Below are 23,158 nucleotides of genomic sequence, written 5' to 3'. Positions count from 1 at the left end.
AAAAAATTAAATTAATAAATTTTTAAAAATGTGTGAGTTGTAACAAAAACCTGGGTTTGGGCAAAGTTCCTCTGAGTAGTTCTTCCCTCTGCAAAGTTACTTACCTTCCTTTGATTCACTACAAGCATCGCAACCTGTGACAAAGAAAAAAAGTGGAAGATTCCGCCTAAAGACCCAACGATTTCTGCCTATGAAACAAACAGAAAAGACTTCAGATGAATAAATCTTAATACACATGTGTTTGTCGGTTTAACTTCAGATTATCTAATAAGTTACAATGAAGGAAAGTCTTTTTTAGAAAAACAAATAATGCTCTCTGTGGAAATATGGCACTCGACTGGGTGCGGTGGTTCACGCCTGTCATCCCAGCGCTTTGGGAGGCTGAGGCGGGTGGATCACCTGAGGTCAGGAGTTCGAGACCAGCCTGGTCAACATGGTGAAACCCCATCACTACTAAAAATACAAAAATTAGCCAGGCGTGGTGGTAGGCGCCTGTAATCTCAGCTACTCAGGAGGCTGAGGCAGGAGAATCACTTGAACCCGGGAGGCAGAGGTTGCAGTGAGCCGCAATCATGCCACTGCTCTCCAGCCTGGGTGACAGAGTGAGACCTTGTCTCGAAAAGAAAAGAAAAGAAATGTGACACTTGGGGCAAAAACTTGAAAGAAGACAGCTTTGGTTTGGGTGTTTGGAGAAAATGATATGACCCAGACTGCTAGAAGGCTGCCTGAGTCTTTCATTCCTGCCTGGGAGTCCTCATTCCTGATTGTTGGCTGGACAGCACAGTGTCTAGCAGCTGACTTGGAACATGAATCAAGGGCCCCACTGAGAGACAGTGAGACAGATTTCCATAGCCGCCCAGCTGGCTACCTCCCACATCTTGCAGAGATGAGAGAGAGAGAGAGAGACTAAGATTGCTATTTTTTTTCTTTTTTTGAGATGGAGTCTCACTCTGTTGCCCAGGCTGGAGTGCAGTGGCACAGTCTCGGCTCACTGCAACCTCTGTCTCCCGGGTTCAAGCAATCCTCCCTGCCTCCCCATCTCGAGTAGCTGGGACTACAGGCACCTGCCACCATATTTCGCTAATTTTTGTATTTTTTAGTAGAAACGGGGTTTTGCCATGTTGGCCAGGCTGGTCTCGAACTCCTGACCTCAGGTGATCCACCCACCTCGGCCTCCCAAAGTGCTGGGATTACAGCCATCAGCCACAGCGCCTGGCCTTGTTTGTTTTTGAGACAGAGTTACACTCTTGTCGCCCAGGCTGGAGCGCGATGGTGTGATCTCAGCTCACTTCAACCTCCACCTCCTGGGTTCAAGCGATTCTCCTGCCTCAGCCTCCCGAGTAGCTGGGATTACAGGCGCCCACCACCACAACTGGCTAATTTTCTGTATTTTTAGTAGAGATGAGGTTTCACCATCTTGGCCAGGCTGGTCTTGAACTCTTGACCTCGTGATCCACCCGCCTTGGCCTCCCAAAGTGCTGGGATTACAGGCGTGAGCCATCGAGCCCGGCCTCGAGATCCTTAATTTAATCCCACCTGCAAAGTTCCTTTTGCCATGTCAGGAACCATATTCACAGGTTCCAGGAATTAGGATGTGGACACCTTTGGGGGTCTATTATTCTATCTGCCTTCAAGATCCTCCCTCTACCCATCCCATTAGGCAATTATGGGATCCACCTGCCCCTGGAAGGGACTCTAGATCCTGCTCCATCACTCCAACCAGTTTCTTTTCTTTTTCTTTTTTTTTTTTTTTTTTTTTTTTGCAACAAGATATCTCTCCATCCCCCAGGCTAGAGTGCAGTGGTGCGATCATACCCCACTGTAGCGTCAGTCTCCCAGGCTCAAGCAATCCTCCAGCCCCCTGAGTAGCTGGGACCACAGGTACCTACCACCATTCCCAGCTAATTTCTTTTTCAATTTTTTGTAGCTATGGGAGGGTGAGACTCACCATTCTCACCCAGGCTGGTCTTGAACTCCTGAGCTCAAGTGATCCTCCTTCCTCGGCCTCCCAAAATGCTGGGATTACAGGTGAGAGCCACTGTAGCCAGCCATCAATATATACAATTGATAGCAATAGGGGTTGACTCTTGTCCTGGCTATAGCAGTGCTGAGCTCAACTATTCTCTGAGGTAACCTCTTCTCTTGAAATGTCCATGATAAAAACAATTCCACCGCCACACGCACAAACATACATGCACGCACACACACATACACACACACGTACACACACACGCATACACATGTACACGTACACACACGTACACACATACACACACGCGCACGCACACGTACACGTACACACAAAGGCTATTTTAGTAATAATTGGGGATTTTTGTGATGCTAGGTTTCCTTTTTTGTGTTTTTTGTTTGTTCTTTTTTTTTTTTCTTGAGACAGAGTTTCACTCTGTCACCCAGGCTGGAGTGCAGTGGCACGATCTGGGCTTACTGCAACCTCCTCCACCTCCCAAGTTCAAGTGATTCACCTGCCTTAGCCTCCCAAGTAGCTGGGATTACAGGCACGCCAGCCGCCACGCCCAGCTAATTTTTGCATTTTTCAGTAGAGACGGGGTTTCACCAAGTTGGCCAGGCTGGTCTTGAACTCCTGACCTCAAGTGATCCACACGCCCCCCCCCCCCCCACCAGCCTCCCAAAGTGCTAGGATTACAGGCTGAGCCACCGTGCCTGGACAGCGGTCATTTGATTTGAAGGCCACCTGATTTCAATGTGACCTCATCCTAGCTTAACTGATTACATCTGCAAAGACCCTACTTCCAAGTCAGTTTCCTGCTATCGTTTGAATGATGGTTTCCCCTCCAAAATTCATGCTGAAATCCCCAATGTGTTATCAATGTATGGTCTTTGGGATGAGCATCCTTATAAAAGAGCTCTGGGTTGAAGGGAGCACAGTTTGTTGGTTCTTCTGCCTTCTGCGGTATGAGGACGCAGCTTTTGCCCCTCCAGAGGACCCCTCAACATAGGCACCATCTTGGGAGCAGAGTGCAGCCTTCACCAGAAAGCAACCTTGCTGGCATCTTGATCTTGGACTTCCCAACCTCCAGAACCATGACAAGTAAACTTCTGTTCCTTATAAATTACTCGTTCTCAGATATTTTGTTACAGCAGCAAAAATGCCAAAGACAGTTAGAGTCTGAAGTTCCAGGTTGACATAAATTTTGGGGGGACATTGGTTCAACCCACTACAGTTTTCTTATCTGTAAAGTGAGCATGGTGATGAACTTGATGGTACCAATCTTCAGGTGGGCATGTGGATGTGTCATAAATTAATGTTTTGCCTTTACTAGGGCATTAGCTTTTTTTTTCTTTTCTTTTTTTTAAGACAGGGTCTCACTCTGTCGTCCAGACTGCAGTGCAATGGCGTTGTCTCAGCTCACTGCAGCCTCCACATCCCAGGCTCAAACAATCCTCCTGCCTCAGCCTCCCAAGTAGCTGAGACTACAGGCATGCACCACCATGCCCGGCTAATTTTACATTTTTGGTAGAGACAGGGTTTCACCATGTTGCCCAGGCTGGTATTTAACTACTGGACTCAAGCAATCCACCTGCTTCAGCCTCCCAAAGTGCTGGGATTACAAGTGTGAGTCACCATGCCCCTACACAGCTGGGCGCTAGCCTTTTTTTTTTTTTTCTTTGAGACGGAGTTTCTCTGTTGCCCAGGCTGGAGTGCAGTGGCGCAATCTTGGCTCAAGCAACCTCTGCCTCCCGGGTTCAAGCGATTCTCCTGCCTCAGCCTCCCGTGTAGCTGCGATTACAGGCGTCTGCCAACACACCCAGCCAGTTTTTGTATTTTATTTTATTTATTTATTTTTTCTGAGATGGAGTTTCGCTCTTGTTGCCCAGGCTGGAATGCATTGGTGCGATCTCGGCTCACCGCAAACTCGACCTCCTGGGTTCAAGCGATTCTCCTGCCTCAGCCTCCCGAGTAGCTGGGATTACAGGCATGAGCCACCACGCCCAGCTAATTTTGTATTTTTAGTAGAGATGAGGTTTCTCCATGTTGGTCAGGCTGGTCTCAAACTCCCGACCTCAGGTGATCCGCTCACTTCGGCCTCCCAAAGTGCTGGGATTACAGGCGTGAGCCACCACACCCGGCTTATTTTATTTTATTTTATTTTTTTGAGACACTGTTTTGCTCTGTTGCCCAGGCTGGAGTGCAATGGTGTGATCTTGGCTCACCGCAACCTCTGCCTCCCGGGTTCAAGCGATTCTCCTGCCTCAGCCTCCCGAGTAGCTGAGATTACAGGCATGAGCCACCACGCCCAGCCCATTTTGTACTTTTAGTAGAGACGGGGTTTCTCCATGTCGGCCAGGCTGGTCTTGAACTCCCAACCTCAGGTGATCCACCCACCTTGGCCTCCCAAATTGCTCGGATTACATGCATGAGGCACCACACCTGGCCTGTCACTAGCTTTTTATAAGCACTACATAAATGGCATAAATGGTGCCATGATTTTGCCTAACTTAAAACTTCTTGTCTCTAACTCCCTAGACTCCTGAGCTGGCTCCATTGACCTGGAATTTTCCCTAACCTCCCAGCTAGTTGGACTTTTTTTTTTTTAGATGAGGTCTCGCTCTGTCACTCAAGCTGGAGAGCAGAGGTGTGATCACAGTCACTGCAGCCTCAATCTCCCAGACTCCAGTGGCCCTGCCACCTCAGCCTTCCAAGTAGCTAAGACTAAAACACATGCCCCCACACCTGACTAATTTTTTTTTTATTTTTTGTAGCGTTGGGGTCTTGCCATGTTGCCCAGGCCGGTCTTAAACTCCTGGGCTCAAGCTATCCTCCTGCCTCAGCCTCCCAAAGTGCTGGGATTACAGGCATGAGCCACCACCCCTGTCTCAGTTGGACTCTTAGAGAGGAAAAAACCCTCGTGCACCCATTGACAGCAATCACTACAATCACAAGGTACATATATATTTATTTTCACATTCTTACCAAATTTGACATACCTGTCTGTCATAGTGATACTTCCAAAAACTGAATCCCCCAGTATTCGAATAATATATATAAGTCTGGGATATCTGATCTCCCCGGAAATATGCAAAAACCAAATTACTGACATCCTATAAAAAAAAAAAAAAGAAAGAATGAAAGAAAGAAAGATGCCAACAAGTACATTCCTGAACATTTATCCCAGAGAAATGAAAACTCGTGTCTGCACAAAAACCTGGATGTCTGGACGTGACTGTTGGTTGGGGCTGTTTCTGATAGCCAAAAAGTGGATACACGCCAGGCGCGGTGGCTCATGCCTGTAATCCCAGCACTCTGGGAGGCCGAGGCAGGCAGATCACTTGAGGCCAGGAGTTCAAGACCAGCTTGGCCAACATAATGAAACCCCATCTCTCCTAAAAAATACCAAAGTTAGGCTGGGCGTGGTGGCTCACAACTGTAATCCCAGCACTTTGGGAGGCTGAGGCGGGCAAATCATTTGACGCCAGGAGTTCAAGACCAGCCTGACCAACATAATGAAAACCTGTCTCTTCTAAAAAAAAAAACAAAAACAAAAAAACAAAGTTAGGCCAGGCGGGTTGGCTCATGCCTGTAATCCCAGCACTTTGGGAGGCCGAGGTAGACCGAGCACCTGAGGTCGGGGGTTTGAGACCAGCCAGACCAATATGATGAAACCCTGTCTCTACTAAAAATACAAAATTAGCCCGGCGTGGTGGTACATGCCTGTAACCCCAGCTACTCGGGAGGCTGAGACAGGAGAATTGCTTGAACCAAGGAGGTGGAGGTTGCGGTAAGCCAAAATCGTGCCATTGTACTCCAGACTGGGCAACAAGAGGGAAAATCCATCTCAAAAAAAAAAAAATTACCCAGGCCTAGTGATGTGCGCCTGTAACCCCAGCTACTTGGGAGACTGAGGTGGGAGGATATCTTGAGCCCAGGAGTTAGAGACTGCAGTAAGCTATAATTGCAACACTGCACTCCAGCCTGGGGGACAGAGCAAGACCTTGTCTTAAAAAAAAAAAAAAAAAAAAAAAAAGTAGGGCAAGGCATGGTGGCTCACGCCTGTAATCCCAGCACTTTGGGAGGCTGAGGCAGGTGGATCACTTGAGGCCAGGAGTTCGAGACCAGTCTGGCCAACATGGTGAAACCCCATCTGTACTAAAAATTAGCTGGGCGTGGTGGTGTGTACCTGTAGTCCCAACTACTCAGGAGGCTGAGCCAGGGGCATCACTGAAGCCTGGGAGGCGGAGGTTGCAATGAGCCGAGATTGCGCCACTGCAGTCTACCCTGGGTGACAGTCATAGACTGTTTATGTTATTAGTAAGGCTTCCAGGCAACAGTAGGCTATTAGTAATTAAATTTGTTTTTTGGTTTGTTTTTGTTTTGAGACAAGTTCTGGCTCTATTGCCCCAGCCGAGTGCAGTGGCATGATCTCAGCTCACTATAACCTGCGCCTCCTGGGCTCAAGCCATCCTCTCATCCCAGCGACCCGAGTAGCTGGGACTATAGGTGCGCACCACCATACCTAGCTATTTTTTTCTTTTCTTTTTTTTTTTTTTTTTTTTTTTTGTATTTTGAGTAGAGACAAGGTCTCACCATGTTGCCCATACCAGCCTCGAATTTGTGAGCTGGGATTACAGGTGCCTGCCAGCATGCCTGGCTAATTTTTTGTATTTTTAGTAGAGACAGGGTTTCACTATGTTGGCCAGGCTGGTCTTGAACTCCTGACCTTGTGATCTGCCCACCTCAGCATCCCAAACTGCTGGGATTACAGGCATGAACCACCGCGCCTGGCCAGTAATTAAGTTTTGGGGAAGTCGAAAGTTACCTGTGGATTTTCAGCTGTGTGGGGTGGAGGGTGGTACCTCTAACCTATACATTGTTCAAAGGTCAACTATAGATGGATGTATTTATAGTGTCAGCCACTGGATCTGAAAACGTTCCCAAAACCTTTTCCATCTCCCAACTGTGCTCTGAGCCCATGGGAAATAACACTGACCAAGTTCTTGAGACCCAGTCTCAAGCCTTACACTGCCCTTATTTCTTTTTCTTTTTCTTTTTTCTTTTTCCTTTTTTTTTTTTTTTTTTGAGACGGAGTTTCACTCTCGTTGCCCAGGCTAGAGTGTAGTGGTGTGATCTCGGCTCACTGCAGCCTCCGCCTCCCAGGCTCAAGAGATTCTCCTGCCTCAGCCTCCTGAGTAGCTGGGATTACAGGCACACACCACCATGCCTGGCTAATTTTTTGTATTTTTAGTAGAGACAGGGTTTTGCCATGTTGGCCAGGCTGGTCTCGAGCTCCTGGCCTCAGGTGATCCACCCACCTCGGCCTCCCAAAGTGCTAGATTACTACAGGCATGAGCCACCGTGCCCAATCTTTTTTTTTTTTTTTTAAACGGAGTCTCGCTTGTTGCCCAGGCTGGAGTGCAGTGGTGTAATCATGGCTCATTGCAGCCTCCATCTCCTGGGCTCAAGCAATCCTCCTGTTGTGGCTGGGACTACAGGCACATGTCACCACACCAGACTAATTATTTTATTGTTTTGTAGAGATGGGGTTTCACTATGTTGCCCAGGCTGGTCTCAAACTCCTGGGCTTCAGCAATCCTCTTGTCTCCGCCTCCCAAAGTGCTGGGATTACAGGTGTGAGCCACCACACCCAGCCTTTATGTCTACTCATGATTATTTGTGCTCAGAGGAGAGCAAAAAAAAATGAACAATAATACACTTATACTTACCACACAAAACAAACTTCCAGTATAACAACAATTATCACCAGAGACATGTGTAACAGGGTGTTTTATACCTGAAAGGAAAATATAATTTTGAAATGTTTATGAGTTCCCTGAAGTTTGGAGAAAAGTTTTTTGTTTTTTGTTTTGTTTTGTTTTGTTTTTGAGACGGAGTCTTGCTGTCGCCCAGACTGGAGTGCAGTGGCGCGATCCCAGCTCACTGCAAGCTCCGCCTCCCAGGTTCACGCCATTCTCCTGCCTCAGCCTCCCAAGTAGCTGGGACTACAGGCGCCCGCCACCACGCCCGGCTAATTTTTTGTATTTTTAGTAGAGACGGGGTTTCACTGTGTTAGCCAGGATGGTTTCGATCTCCTGACCTCGTGATCCACCCACCTCGGCCTCACAAAGTGCTGGGATTACAGGCGTGAGCCACTGCACCTGGCCTAGAAAAGTTTATTTATTTACTTATTTATTTATTTGAGAGAGAGTCCCCCTGTCGTCCAGGCTGGAGTGCAGTGGTGCAATCTCTGTCATCCAGGCTAGAGTGCAATGGTGGCTCACTGCCACCTTCACCTCCCAGGTTCAAATGATTCTCCTGCCTCAGCCTCTCAAGCTGGAATTACAGGTGCCCACCACCACGCCTGGCTAATTTTTGCATTTTTAGTAGAAACAGCGTTTCACCATGGTGGCCAGGCTGGTCTCAAACTCCTGACCTCAAGAGATCCACCTGCCTCAGCCTCCCAAAGTGCTGGGATTACAGGTGTGAGCCACCGCGCCCGGCCTGGAGAAAAGTTCAGAACAGGGTTTCTCAACCTCAACACTACTGAAATTTGGGAGCAGATGGTTCTCGCTTGCGAGGAGCTTCCTATGCATTGTAGGATGCTTTTTAGCATCTGTATCTCTACCCACCACTCAATGCCAGTAGCACCTTCCTCTAGTCTTGACACCAAAAATGTCTCCAGACATTGCCAAGTGTCCTCTGGGGGACAGAACTGCCCCCAGTTGGCCCGACTCAGTGGTTCACACCTGTAATCCTAGCAGTTTGGGAGGTGGAGGCAGGCGGATCTCCTGAGGTTGGGAGTTCAAGACCAGCCTGGCCAACATGGAGAAACCTCGTCTCTATTAAAAATTCAAAATTAGGCCGGGCACGGTGGCTCATGCCTGTAATCCCAGCATTTTGGGAGGCCGAGGTGGGCAGATCACGAAGTCAGGAGACTGAGACCATCCTGGCTAACATGGTGAAACCCTGTCTCTACTAAAAATACAAAAAATTAGGCGGGCATGGTGGCAGGCGCCTGTAGTCCCAGCTACTCAGGAGGCTGAGGCAAGAGAATGGCATGAACCCGGGAGGCGGAGCTTACAGTGAGCCGAGATCGCGCCACTGCACTCCATCCAGCCTGGGCGACAGAGCAAGACTCTGTCTCAAAAAAAAAAAAATTAGCCAGGCACAGTGGCTCACGCCTATAATCCCGGCACTTTGGGAGGCTGAGGTGAGGGGATCACGAGGTCAATAGATCGAGATCATCCTGGCCAACATGGTGGAACCCCATCTCTACTAAAAACATACAAAAATTAGCTGGGCGTGGTGGCACGCATCTGTAGTCCCAGCTATTCGGGAGGCTGAGACAGGAGGATCACTTGAACCTGGGAGGTGGAGGTTGCAGTGAGCCCAGATTGTGCCACTGCACTCCAGCCTAGTGACAGAGCGAGACTCCGTCAAAAAAAAAAAAAAAAAAAATTAGCTGAGCGTGGTGGCACACGCCTGTAATCCCAGCTACTTGGGAGAGTAAGGCAGGAGAATCGCTTGAACCCGAGAGGCAGAGGGTGCAATGAGCCGAGATCGTGCGATCGCACTCCAGCCTGGGCAACAACAGTGAAACTCCATCTCAAAACAAACAAACAAACAAAAAATTAGCCAGGCGTGGTGGCGGGTGCCTGTGACCCCAGCTACTCAGGAAGCTGAGGCAGGAGAATTGCTTGAACCCAGGAGGCGGAGGTTGCAGTAAGCCAAGACTGGGCCACTGTACTCTAGCCTGGATGACCGAGTGAGACTCTGTCTCCAAAAAAAGAAAAGTAAGTTTTTTTGTAAAGATGGCATTCTGCTCTGTTGCCTAGGGTGGACTTGAACTCCTGGGCTCAAGTGATCCTCTTCTTTTCTAAAGCTAACATTTGCTTCATCTTCACTTTTCACATCTTCTTTCCTCCTGCATCAGAGTCCTCATCTTTCTCCCTCTTCATAAACCTCACCTTCTCTACCGTCCCCTAGCCCTCATGAGAAGTGTGTGGGAGGGACAATGCTCATAATCCAGCTTGGTTACCAGACATCTACTGGTCATCCTCAGTTTTCCCTGGTCCTCCCCTGACACCAATCCATCACCAAGACCCCCTGATGTCCCTCGAGTTTTTTTTTTTTTAGACAGAGTCTCACTCTGTCATCCAGGCTGGGGCGCAGTGGCCCAATCTCAGCTCACTGCAACCTCCACTTCCTGGGCTCAAGGGATCCTCCTGCCTCAGGCTCCAGAGTAAGCTGGGATTACAGGCACACACCACCACACCCAGCTTTTTTTTTTTTTTTTTTTTTTTTTTGAGACACAGTTTTGCTCTTGTTGTCCAGGCTGGAGTGCAGTGGCACAATCTCGGCTCACCGCAACCTCCACCTCCCAGGTTCAAGCGATTCTCCTGCCTCAGCCTCCTGAGTAGCTGAGATTACAGGCATGCACCACCACGCCCAGCTAATTTTGTATTTTTAGTAGAGACGGGGTTTCCCCATGTTGGTCAGGCTGGTCTCGAACTCCTGACCTCAGATGATCCGCCCGCCTCAGCCTCCCAAAGTGCTGGGATTACAGGCGTGAGCCACCGCGCTCAGCCTAATTTTTGTATTTTTAGTAGAGACCGGGTTTCGCCATGTTGGTCAGGCTGGTCTCAAACTCCTGACCTCAGATGATCCGCCTACCGCAGACTCCCAAATTGCTGGGATCACAGGCATGAGCCACCACACCCGGCCAATGCCTCTTGTTTGTTTCAATCAGTCCAAGTAGCTTTTGTGGCTTGTGACTACAGTGCATGATGGGAACACTAGGTTCCCAGTCTATGGATGGGGCCTCAGGCCAATTTTCATTTTGATTGGAAAGGACAAAGTAACGTCCTGGGGCTGACATCCAAGTAGGAGCATCACTTATACTTCCAACACTAATACCCTCTTCTCTCATGTGACAACACTCAAACAAAATTTAAAAATACAAAATGTACATACCTAAAGACATGCTCCAAGAATTATTTTCATAATCATAAATATAGACTTTTTGATCCACTACTAACAGCAATAATGAACCAGCAAAATGTGCTGATGTCACTGCTGGTACGCCGACCTAAAAGTTATCATATGGATGATATCAATGAGAGCATCTTTTCAAACATTGATTCAGAAACACAGACTTCTAGACATGCATTGAAGAAAAAAAAAAAAACATTTATGGATGGGCGCGGTGGCCCTCGCATGTAATCCCAGCACTTGGGGAGGCCATAGCGGGTAGATCACCTGAGGTCAGGAGTTCGAGACCAGCCTGGCCAACATAGTGAAACCCCGTCTCTACTAAAAATACAAAAATTAGCCAGGTGTGGCAGCAGGCACTTGTAATCCCAGCTACTTGAGAGGCTGAGGCAGGAGAATCACTTGATCCTAGGAGGCGGAGGTTGCAGTGAGCTGAGACTGGGTCACCCCAGCCTGGTGACAAGAGCAAAACTCTGGGAAAGAAAGAAAGAAAAGAAATAGAGAAAGAGAGAGAGAAAGAAAGGAGGAAGGAAGGAAGGAAGGGAGGGAGGGAGGGAGGGAGACCTGGCACGGTGGCTTACGCCTGTAATCCCAGCACTTTGGGAGGCCAAGGCAGGTGAATCACCTGAGGTCAGGATTTCAAGACCAGCCTGGCCAAGATAGTGAAACCCTGCCGCTATTAAAAATACAAAAATTAGCTGAGTATGGTGGCAGGTGCCTATAGTCCCAGCTACTCGGGAGGCTGAGGCAGGAGAATTGCTTGAACCCAGGAGGTAGAGGTTGCAGTGAGCCGAGATTGCACCATTGACTACAGCTTGGGCAACAAGGGTGAAACTCTGTCTTGAAAAAAAAAAAGAAAAAGAAAGAAAAGAAAAAAAAACTTTATGGCCGAGCGTGGTGGCTCACGCCTGTAATGCCAACACTTCAGGAAGCCAAGGCAGGCAGATCACTCAAGGTAAAGAGTTCAATACCAGCTGGCCAACATAACAAAACCCCATCTCTACTAAAAATACAAAAAAATTAGCCAGGCATGGTGGTGCCTGCCTGTAATCCCAGTTACTCATGAGGCTGAGGCACGAGAATCGCTTGAACCCAGGAGGCGGAGGTTGCAATGAGCCAAGATTGTGCCACTGCACTCCAGCTTGGGTGACAGAGGGAGACTCCATCTGAAAAAACAAAAACCACAAAATCAAACAAACAAACAAAACAAAACAAAACCTTCTTGGATGACAAAGCCTAAAGTATAAATGATGAATGACTAGCATTAACTGTTAAGTGTCGCTTTTAGGAGAAATATTGGTATGTCGATAATTGACAAAACTTTATTTATTTATTTTGAGATAGACTCTCAAGCTGTCACTTAAGCTGGAGTGAAATGGCACAATCATAGTTCACTGCAACCTCCAGCTCCCGGCTCAAGCAATCTTCCCACCTCAGGCTCCTGAGTTACTGGAACAACAGGCATACACCACCACACCACCACACCCAGCTAATTTTTTTAAATTTCATATAGAGTTGGAGTTTCGTCCTGTTGCCCTGGTGAGTCTTGAACTCCTGGGCTCAAGCAATCTGCCCACCTCAGCCTCTCAAAGTGCTGGGGTTACAGGCATGAACCACCACGTCCAGACCAAAACTTTATTTAGCATAGGTGTCGATGGTATAATTTCTCAAATATTCACTAAGGGTGTGGTTTTCCTGCTTTGGTTTAGGACAATTTCGGGGGCTCTTTTTTTTTTTTTTTCTGGTAGAGACAGGGCTCTCCCTATGTTGCCCAGGCTGGTCTTGAACTCCTGGACTCAAGTGATCCTCCTGTCTTGGCCAATCAACGTGTGGGGATTACAGGCATGAGCCACTGTACCTAAGGGAGGTCTTGAAATTACTGCCTGTAAAGTAAGATACCATCTGACCTATCTATTTTTTATTTATTTATTTATTTATTTTATTATTATTATTTTTTAAGATAGAGTCTCCCTCTGTCACCCAGGCTGGAGTGCAGTGTCTCAATCTCGGGCCACTACAACCTCCACCTCCTGGGTTTGAGCGATTCTCCTGCCTTAGCCTCCCAAGTAGCTGGGGCTACAGGCCTGTGCCACCACGCCCAGCTAATTTTTGTATTTTTAGTAGAGACGGGGTTTCACCATGTTGGCCAGGATCACTCTTGACCTCGTGATCTGCCCGCCTCAGCCTCCCAAAGTGCTGGGATTACAGGCATGAGCCACTGTACCTGACCAAGGGAGGTCTTAAAATTACTGCATGTAAAGTAAAATACCATCCCACCTATCTATTTATAATATAACCAATGTAAGGAAGAGCACCTACATCCACTCTTTTTTCTTTTTCAGGAATAAAAAGCCTATTTTGGTAGTAGGGGCAGAATAAAACCAGCCCTTCTTTAGGCTTAGAAATTGCCCTTAATGTCTTTAAGAGGTACATTGTAAAATAAACCTCTAAACTAACAAAAACAGACCAGTCTGGTATTTCTGAACTGTATTTTCCCCCAAATATTACTTATACTAGCATCCTTCAGATCACTCAGTACAATAAGTACCTGCATTGATGTAGGGATGGTAAATGGAAGGAGACTAGTCTCAAAGTTATCTCTTGTGAAAAAAACTTGTTTCCTGAAATAAACAATAAATAAATTAGGATAACGTCACACAAGGAAAGAAAAAAGACAATAGAGGTACTCTAAAATGTCTCCATTCAAACAAAATTTGTATTGTAACCAGGAGTCATTTAGATATAATTTACTTATTTTGCATAAATAAACTTCTATAGTCCAGGTGTTTGACTTCTAGAAATAATAGTTTAAATGTGTGAATACATCAAATATAAAACTATATAAAATGTACATTGAGTGGCAGGATGGACTTCAGTTTTATAATTTATATGGCTCTAGTTCCACTAAAGTAAATAGTTTTAGACCAGGAATGTGTATATAAGAAATAAACAATTTGTTCCTTCATATGGGAAACTTTTAAATAGGAAAAGGCCATCCATGAACATGGTATATCATTTCATTACCCAGATCTTCTTCCCCAACTCCCCAATAAATTTTATGGTTTTTCAACAGAAAAGAATTACTGAGTTGGCCAGGTGCGGTGGTTCATGCCTGTAATCCCAGCACTTTGGAAGCCAAGGCAGGCAGATCACCTGAGGTCAGGAGTTCGAGACCAGCCTGGCCAACATGTTGAAACCCCATCTCTACTAAAAACACACATAAAAATTAGCCTGGCATGGTGGTGCACACCTGTAATCCCAGCTACTTGGGAGGCTGAGGCAGGAGAATCGCTTGAACCTGGGAGGCAGAGGTTGCAGTGAGCCAAGATCATGCCACTGCATGCCAGCCTGGGCGACAAGAGCGAAACACTGTCTCAAAAAAAAAAAAAAAAAAAAAAAGAATTACTGAGTTAATTCCTATTCCTTTTAAAGTTTTTGTTGCCATCATGAATGGTATTTCTCATAATAGCCTTTAAAAAAAAGAGAGAGAGAGAGAGATGGATGGCCAGGTGTGGTGGCTCATGCCTGTAATCCCAGCACTTTGGGAGGCCCAGAGGGGTGGATCACCTGAGGTCAGGAGTTCCAGACCAGCCTGGCCAGCATGGTAAAAACTCTGTCTTTACTAAAAATACAAAAATTAATCGGGCGTGGTGGTGCACACCTGTAGTCCCAGCTACTTAGGAGGCTGAGGCAGAAGAATTGCTGGAACCCAGGAGGTGGAGGTTGCAGTGAGCCAAGATTGCGCCGCCACTGCACTGCAGCCTAGGCGACAGAACAAGACTCCGTCACAAAAAAAAAAGAGAGAGAGAGAGATAGGTCTTGCTATGTTATCCAGGCTGGTTTTCAACTCCTGGGCTCAAGGGATCCTCCTGCCTCAGCCTCCCAGCCATAATTATGTTTTATAATTGGTCATGGCTGATTTATAAAAGAGCTGTTGATGACAGAGATGGTCTCTGTCATCCAGACAGGGTACAATGGTGTGCTCATGGCTCACTGCACCCTCGAACTCCTGTGCTCAAGTAAACCTCCTACCTCAGCCTCCCAAGTAGCTGGGACTACAGGTGCACATTGCCACCCCCAGCTAATTTTCTTTTTCTTTCTTTTCTTGTTTTTTTTTTTTTTTTGAGACAGAGTCTCGCTCTGTCACCAGGCTGGAGTGCAGTGGTGCGATCTCAGCTCACTGCAACCTCCAACTCCCGGGTTCAAGTGATTCTCCTGCCTCAGCCTCCTGAGTAGCTGGGACTACAGGCAGGCGCCATCACGCCCAGCTAATTTTTGTATTTTTAGTAGAGACGGGATTTCACCATGTTGGCCAGGCTGGTCTCGATCTCTTGACCTCGTGGTCCCCCCACCTCGGCCTCCCAAAGTGCTGGGATTACAGAGGTGAGCCACTGTGCCTGGCCCACCCCCAGCTAATTTTCTGTTTTTTTGTTTTGTTTTGTTTTGTAGATACTGGGATCTTGCTATATTCCCAGGCTGGTCTTGAATTCCTAGTTTCCAGCGATCCTCCAGTGATCCTCCTGCCTTGGCCTCCCAAAGTGCTGGTACTATAGGCATGAGTCACTGCACCTGGCCTCCGGTCCCCTTTTTGATGCTGCCAGACTGATGTCTTGAATACAAAGAGGAGTCATGCAGCCCCACATCCTCCACTACCCTCAGGGTGAGGGTAAGCATCTTGGCATGGTGGACATACCTGGTTTCCTAACCTGCTACCCTTACGAACTCACGTGCATGCTGGGCATGGTGTTTTTATTCCTTTGAATGCTCTGCTCTAAGCCCATACACATCTGGTTGCTCCCACCATCCCAGTGAACTCCTATTCATCCTTCAAAACCCAGTTTTGTCATCGACTCCCCAGTGGAAACTTCCTAGGCATTTTTTCCTGAGGCATCCCAACAGTGCTTATACCAAGCATCTTTGACAGGTGGTACCACACTATACTGCAGTTGTTTTAGTTACTGGCTGATCTCCTTCATCTCCCTTCCTCCAATTCCAGCCCCTGACTATGGACTCCCTACAGGCCAGCAACTAGCAACACAGGGCAGAGCCGTCTTCTTTACTGTTTGTTGAACGAATGAATGAGGGCAAATCTAAAGATTTAATTTAAAAGGAAGGTAACAGTACATAAAATTGCCGCTTACCCTAGATATAGTGCTATATTTTTCTCGCAAGGATGTTTAATCAAGCGCGTTGTTGTAGATTGAAAATACAGGCGGTCCTAGAGAGATAATCACAAAATCTTAATAATATCAATAACCATAAACAGCTGATAGAAATAATTTTTTTTTTTTGAGACAGAGTCTCGCTCTGTCGCCCAGGCTGGAGTGCAGTTGCACGATCTTGGCTCACTGCAAGCTCCACATCCCAGGTTCATGCCATTCTCCTGCCTCAGCCTCCCGAGTAGCTGGGAATACAGGCGCCTGCCACCACGCCCGGCTGATTTTTTCTATTTTTTTAGTAGAGACACGGTTTCACCATGTTAGCCAGGATGGTCTCAATCTCCTGACCTTGTGATCCACCTGCCTTGGCCTCCCAAAGTGCTGGGATTACAGGTGTGAGCCACCGCGTCCTGCCAGAAATAATTTTTAATACTCACCATTATCAACATAAAGAGTGAAATCTGAATTAGGTAGGTGGAATGTACCAATGTCATTTTCCTGTTTTGACCTTGTACTATGATCATGTCAGATATGACTGCTGGGGGAAGCTGGTGGAAGGGCTTGGGAGTTCCCTGTACTGTTTTTGCAACTTGCTGCAAATCTATAATTATGTCCAAATAAACAGTTTTTTTTTAATTCACAGGGTGGGCCAGGTGCAGTGGCTCACATCTGTAATCCCAATACTTTGGGAGGCTGTGGCAGGAGGATTTCTTGAGGCCAGGAGTTCGAGACCAGCCTGAGCAGCACAGCAAGACCACATCTCTACAAAAAAATATAAAAATTAGCTGGGCATTGTAGTGCATGCCTGTAGTCCCAACTACTGGGGAGCCTAAGGCAGGAGGATGGCTTGAGCCCAGGAGTTTTAGGCTGCAGTGAGCTATGATCTCAGCACTGCCCTACATCCTAGGCAACAAAGAGAGACCCTGTCCCTAAAAGAAATGATAATTTAAAAATTAAAAAAATTCAGGCCAAACGCAGTGGTTCACCCCTGTAATCCCAGCACTTTGGGAGGCTGATGTGGGCAAATCATGAGGTCAGGAGGGAGTTCGAGACCAGCAAGGCCAACATGGTGAAACCCCGTCTCTACTAAAAATACAAAAATTAGATGGGTGCGGTGGCGCGTGCCTGTAATCTCAGCTACTTGGGAGGCTGAGGCAGGAGAATGGCTTAAATCCGGGAGGAGAAGGTTGCAGTGAGCCGAGATTGCGCCACTGCACTCCAGCCTGGGCGACAGAGCAAGACTCCGTCTCAAAAAAAAAAAAAAAAATTAACAGGGTAATTATTCATATCACATCTCTTACCTATACATGTTACTATTTGTTTACAGTTGATTAGTTATTTGAAAGGCCAGAGAATGATGAATATTAACATGTTAGAAACCAGTCACTTGAAGATTGTTTCAAAATGCTGACACCATTTTGAAATTATGCATTTTTTTTTTTTTTTGAGACAGAGTCTTGCTCTGTCACCCCAGACTGGAGTACAGTGGCGTGATCTTGGTTCACTGCAACCTCTGCCTCCTGGGTTCAAGCAATTCTCCTGACTCAGCCTCCCGAGTAGCTGGGATTACAGGCGTGCGCCACCGTGCCTGGCTAATTTCTGTATTTCTAGTAGAGACGGGGTTTCACCATATTGGCCAGGCTGGTCTTGAACTCCTGACCTCAGGGATCTGCCCGCCTCGGCCTCCCAAAGTGCTGGGATTACAGGCATAAGCCACCTCGCCTGGCCAAAATTATGCAATTTTGTCAATAGGAAACGAATTTGAACTGACAGAATATTTTTTCTTCATGTATTTTAAGCATGAAATAAACTGACATTTCCTGTGACATTATATGAGGTAAACAAAGCAACACGGTTTGCTTCTACTGTTACTATGCATTTTAAAATCTCCTATCAAGGCTGGCCACGGTGGTGAACATCTGTAATCCCAGCACTTTGGGAGGCTGAGGCAGGTAGGTTACTTAAGTCCAGGAGCTCGAGACCAGCCTGGGCAACATGGCAAAACCTCGTCTCTACAAAAATACAAAAATTAGCTGGGCATGGTGGCGCACACCTGTAATCCCAGCTACTTGGGAGGGTAAGGCACGAGAATCGCTTGACCCGGGGAGGCAGAGGTTGCGGTGAGCTGAGATCGCGCCACTGCACTCCAACCTGGGCAACAGAGCAAGACCCTGTCTCAAAAAATAAAACCTCCTATCTGAGAGAGAAGTAAACAGAACACTCGATAAAAACTCAGACCATCTTAGTTCTATTCCCACTTCTTCCTCTTGGCGTTGTTCAGATGACTTGATCTCTCTAAACTTGTTTCTCAGTGAAATGGGAAAGATTAATCCCTATTTCAAAGGGGAAAGAATTGTAAAGACTGAATAAAGTAATGATCTCAAATGCTTGACAACACCGGCACCCAAGAAATACCAGGAAGTGTTACCTCTGATCCTGTACTTAGATAAAAGTGAAGGATGAATTTAAGTGTGGAGCCACATACCCCTTGAACGTCCTGTGTGACATTAAACACTTTTCCTGTCCTCACTGTGCGAGCACTAGAAGTGACAAGAAAGACCATCTGTCAATTTTTATTGAATATTCAGCATGAATCCTCCTACTCAGCCACCTCAGGGTTAACCCTAAAGTATCTGTTCTTTTTTTGTGGGGACGGAGTCTCACTCTATCGCCCAGGCTGGAGTGCAGTGGCACGATCTCGGCTCACTGCAACCTCTGCCTCCCAGATTCAAGTGATTCTCCTGCCTCAGCCTCCCGAGTAGCTGGGACTACAGGCGTGCACCACAACGCCCGGCTAATTTTTTATATTTTTAGTAGAGATAGGGTTTCACCATATTGGCCAGGCTGGTCCTGAACTCCTGACCTCGTGATCTGCCTGCCTTGGCCTCCCGAAGTGTTGGGATTACAGGTGTGCGCAACTGCGCCCGGCCAAGTATCTGTTCTTGATGCTTTTCGAGTTATAGGAGGCCCTAGAAAATTAGATGAGGCTGGGCGTGGTGGCTCATGTCTTTAATCCCAGCACTTTGGGAGGCCGAGGCAGGTGGATCACTTGAGGTGAGCAGTTCAAGACCAACCTGGCCAACCTGGTGAAACCCCATCTCTACTGAAAATAGGAAAATTAGAGCCAGGTGCGGTGGCTCACACCTGTAATCCCAGCACTTTGGGAGGTCAAGGTGGGTGGATCAGCTGAGGTCAGGAGTTTGAGATCAGCCTGGCCAACATGCTGAAATCTCGTCTTTACTGAAAATACAAAAAGTTAGGCAAGGTGGCTCACACCTGTAATCCCAGCACTTTGGGAGGCCGAGGCAGGTGGATCACCTGAGGTTGGGAGTTCGAGACCAGCCTGAGCAACATAGAGAAACCCTGTCCCTACTAAATATACAAAATTAGTCTGTAATATACAAAATTAGCATGTGATAGCGCATGCTTGTAGTTCCAGCTACTCAGGAGGCTGAGGCAGGAGAATCGCTTGAACCTGGGAGGTGGAGGTTACGGTGAGCCGAGATTGCGCCATTGCACTCCAGCCCGGGCAACAAGAGTGAAACTCCATCTCAAAAAAACAAAAAAACAAAAAAAAACAGTCTGGGTGTGGTGGCTCACGCCTGTAATCCCAGCACTTTGGGAGGCCGAGGCGGGCAGATCACAAAGTCAGGAGATCGAGACCATCCTTGCTAACACGGTGAAACCCCGTCTCTACTAAAAATACAAAAAAATTAGCTGGGCGTGGTGGCGGCACCTGTAGTCCCAGCTACTCAGGAGGCTGAGGCAGGAGAATGGCGTGAACCCCGAAGGTGGAGCTTGCAGTGAGCCGAGATTGTGCCACTGCACTCCAGCCTCAGCAACAGAGCGAGACTCCACCTCAAAAAAAAAAAAAAAAAAAAAAAAAGATTAGCTGGGCAGGGTGGCGGGCGCCTGTTATCCCAGATACTCAGGAGGCTGAGGGCTGAGGCACTAGAATCGCTTGAACCTGGGAGGCGGAGGTTGCAGTGAGTTGAGCTCTTGCCACACTGCACTCCAGCCTGGGCGACAGAGCAAGCCTCTGTCTCAAAAAATAAAAAGAAATTTGTATGAAACTCCTCTCCCAGAAACAGACATAAGTACACACAAAATGTAGAAATGATTTCTGAGAATTTTTTTCTTTTTTTGAGACAGAATCTTGCTCTGTCGCCCAGGCTGGAGGGCAGTGGCGCAATCTCAGCTCACTGCAAGCTCCACCTCCCGGGTTCACGCCATTCTCCTGCCTCAGCCTCCCGAGTAGCTGGGACTACAGGCGCCTGCCACCACACCGGCTAATTGTTTGTATTTTTAGTAGAGATGGGGTTTCACTGTGTCAGCCAGGATGGTCTCGATCTCCTGACCTTGCGATCCGCCCGCCTCGGCCTCCCGAAGTGCTGGGATTATAGGCATGAGCCACCACGCCCGGCCAAGAATTTCTAAAGGCTCCTTCACAGACCCCAGTTGAGGAAGATTATGAAGTCCTGAAACAAGGTATTCGGGGCTCCTTAAGGGAGTGTGTGGTGACTGGAAGGATGGTATAGTTTACAGCAGAGGTGCTCAATCTTGAATATGCATCAAAATCACCGGGGTTGTGGGGGGATGGGGGGGTCTTGATAAACCCCGTTTGCTGGGTCCCACTGCCAAGTCCCCGACTCAGTAGGTCCAGGGAACTGCATTTCTAACCAATTATAATAAATTCCCAGATGATCTTGATGCTGCTGGTCCAGGGACCATTCTTTGAGAGCCTGTGTGGGGAAATGAGAGAACTGGATATAACCCACCTTTTCAGACCTCAAGACAAATCCTATTAGTAAATTTCACTGGAAAATGTTTCTCCTACTTACTAGCTATGTGTTGTTAGGCAAGTGTGTCTTTAATTTTCCTAAGTATGCTTTCATATCTATAAAATAAGGGTATTGGCCAGGCGCGGTGGCTCACACCTGTAATCCCAGCACGTTGGGAGGCCAAGGCAGGTGAATCACGAGGTCAGGAGTTCGAGACCAACCTGGGCAACATGGTGGAACCCTGTCTCTACTAAAAACACAAAAAAATTAGCTGCACGTGGTGGCAGACGCCCCTAATCCCAACTACTCTGGAGGCTGAGGCAGGACAATTGCTTGAACTTGAGAGGCGGAGGTTGCAGTGAGCCGAGACCGTGACATTGTACTCCAGCCTGGGCGACAAGAAAAAGACTCCATCTCAAACAAATAAAATAAAATAAAATAAGGGTATGGCTGGGCGTGGGTGGCTCACGCCTGTAATCCCAACACTTTGGGAGGCTGAAGGATCACTGGAGCCTAGGAGTTCAAGACCGGCCTGGGCAGAACAGTGAGACCCCATCTCTTTTTTTTTTTCCTTTGAGACAGAGTCTCCCTTTGTCACCCAGGCTGGACTGCGATCTCGGCTCACTGCAACCTCCACCTGCCGGATTCAAGCGATTTTTCTGCCTCAGCCTCCCAAGTAGTTGGGATTACAGGCACCTGCCACCAAGCCCGGCTAACTTTTGTATTTTTAGTAGAGACAGGGTTTCATCATGTTGGCCAGGCTGGTCTGGAACTCCTGACCTCAAGTGAGTGATCTGCCCACCTCCACCTCTCAAAGTGCTGGGATTACAGGCGTGAGCCACTGCGCCCAGCCAGTGAGACCCCATCTGTACAAAAAATAATAATAAATAAAATAAAATAAAATAAGGTTAAGTAATCATTACGAATCTTCCTGTAAACATCAAATGAGGCCATACACCCTAAGAATACAGCTCACAGGTCCCTACTGAATGTGACAGTTTAGTCCAGATGGGATTTCCCTGAGGGCAGGAACGGAGTTTCAGCAACTGGTCCCCATGGCAGGTTGGAGTATCCACTAACCTAACATTTACTGAAATTTCAAAATGTGCTGGGTAAGGCTGGGCGCGGCGGCTCACGCCTGCAATCCCAGCACTTTGGGAGGCGGGGGTTGCAGTGAGCAGAGATCGCGCCACTGCACTCCACCCTGGGCAACAGAGCAAAAACTCCGGCTCCAAAAAGAAAAAGAACTGGGAGGGCTAGGCCGGGCGTGGTGGCTCACGCCTGTAATCCCAGCACTTTGGGAGGCCAAGGCAGGCGGATCACGAGGTCAGGAGATCAGGAACATCCTGGCTAATACGGTGAAACCCCCGTCTCTACTAAAAATACAAAAAAAAAAATTAGCCGGGCGTGGTGGCGGGCGCCTGTAATCCCAGCTACTCGGGAGGCTGAGGCAGCAGAATGGCGTGAATCCAGGAGGCGGAGCTTGCAGTGAGCCGAGATCGTGCCACTGCACTCCAGCCTGGGCGACAGAGCGAGACTCCATCTCAAAAAAAAAAAAAAAAAAAAAAAAAAGAGGTGGGAGAGCTTAATATCGGGCTGGGAGGATGGGGTGGAGTAGGGTGAGCGAGGAGTCAAGTTCGATTCCTAAAAAGAGTAAAAGAGGAGCCTCAGAGAGGTTGGGGAGCAGGCCTCGGCTCCAAGATGAACCAGCACTCTCCCGACCCCCGGCAGCACCCCAGCCCCAGGAGTCCTGGCAGCCCCACCGGCAGAGCTGAGCTGTGACCAGCGGTCGGAGCCACATGGTCACAGCCGCCACCAGCATCAACATCAGCATCGACTTGGGCTTCCGCCGCCACCACTGCCCCTCAACCGCCACGGGGAGTCGCTGCACAATCCGAGTACGTGCAGACTGAAGCCTGCGCATGCGCATCAATGAGTCCGGGGAGCGGGCCTCCGCGCACTGCAGCCCCGCGCTCCGCCTGAACCTTGAGCATGCGCAGACAAATCCCGGGAAGCCCGAATCCGCGCACCCCAAAGTGCGCTCAGAACCTGAGTATGCGCACCCGGCCACCCGTGGCCAGTTTAGAGTCTGAGCATGCGCATGTCGTCCGCGCGCCTAAGAGTGTGCACAGGCTGCTCATGAGTTCCTAAACGTTGCTTTTGCAAGACTACCAATATTTCCTACGGGCGCTGGCGCGTGCCCACACCCTTCCACGTGACCGGAAAAGGCCTTCAGCGCTTAAAGTGGGAGA

The 23,158-nt window shown here is 48.0% G+C and overlaps 1 protein-coding gene across 6 annotated transcripts in view; it reads right to left on the bottom strand.

The window, feature by feature from the left end:
- The window catches only part of CATSPERD (cation channel sperm associated auxiliary subunit delta), a 57,785-nt gene extending 34,645 nt beyond the window's left edge, over positions 1–23,140 (bottom strand). For 3 of the 6 annotated variants that reach the window (XM_054539424.2, XM_054539422.2, XM_054539425.2), the window contains exons 1-8: positions 22,670–22,833; positions 18,611–18,665; positions 16,108–16,184; positions 13,515–13,587; positions 10,949–11,063; positions 7,702–7,769; positions 4,969–5,082; positions 105–188 (exon numbers count right to left, since the gene is read on the bottom strand). In XM_054539424.2, the coding sequence (XP_054395399.2) occupies positions 105–188; positions 4,969–5,082; positions 7,702–7,769; positions 10,949–11,063; positions 13,515–13,587; positions 16,108–16,184; positions 18,611–18,665; positions 22,670–22,830 (747 nt within the window). In that variant the 5' untranslated portion in view covers positions 22,831–22,833. Of the gene's footprint in view, positions 1–104; positions 189–4,968; positions 5,083–7,701; positions 7,770–10,948; positions 11,064–13,514; positions 13,588–16,107; positions 16,185–18,610; positions 18,666–22,669 lie in introns of all 6 variants that reach the window. The other 3 variants (XR_008516356.2, XM_024238103.3, XM_054539423.2) reach the window with 3 other exon arrangements.
- Between the last annotated feature and the right edge of the window lie 18 nt (positions 23,141–23,158).

This window comes from Pongo abelii, chromosome 20 (assembly GCF_028885655.2).
Source record: "Pongo abelii isolate AG06213 chromosome 20, NHGRI_mPonAbe1-v2.0_pri, whole genome shotgun sequence".
NCBI classification, from domain to species: Eukaryota; Metazoa; Chordata; class Mammalia; order Primates; family Hominidae; genus Pongo; species Pongo abelii.
The sequence above is the reverse complement of the archived record's forward strand: the minus strand, read 5'-3'. Positions and strand labels throughout refer to the sequence as shown.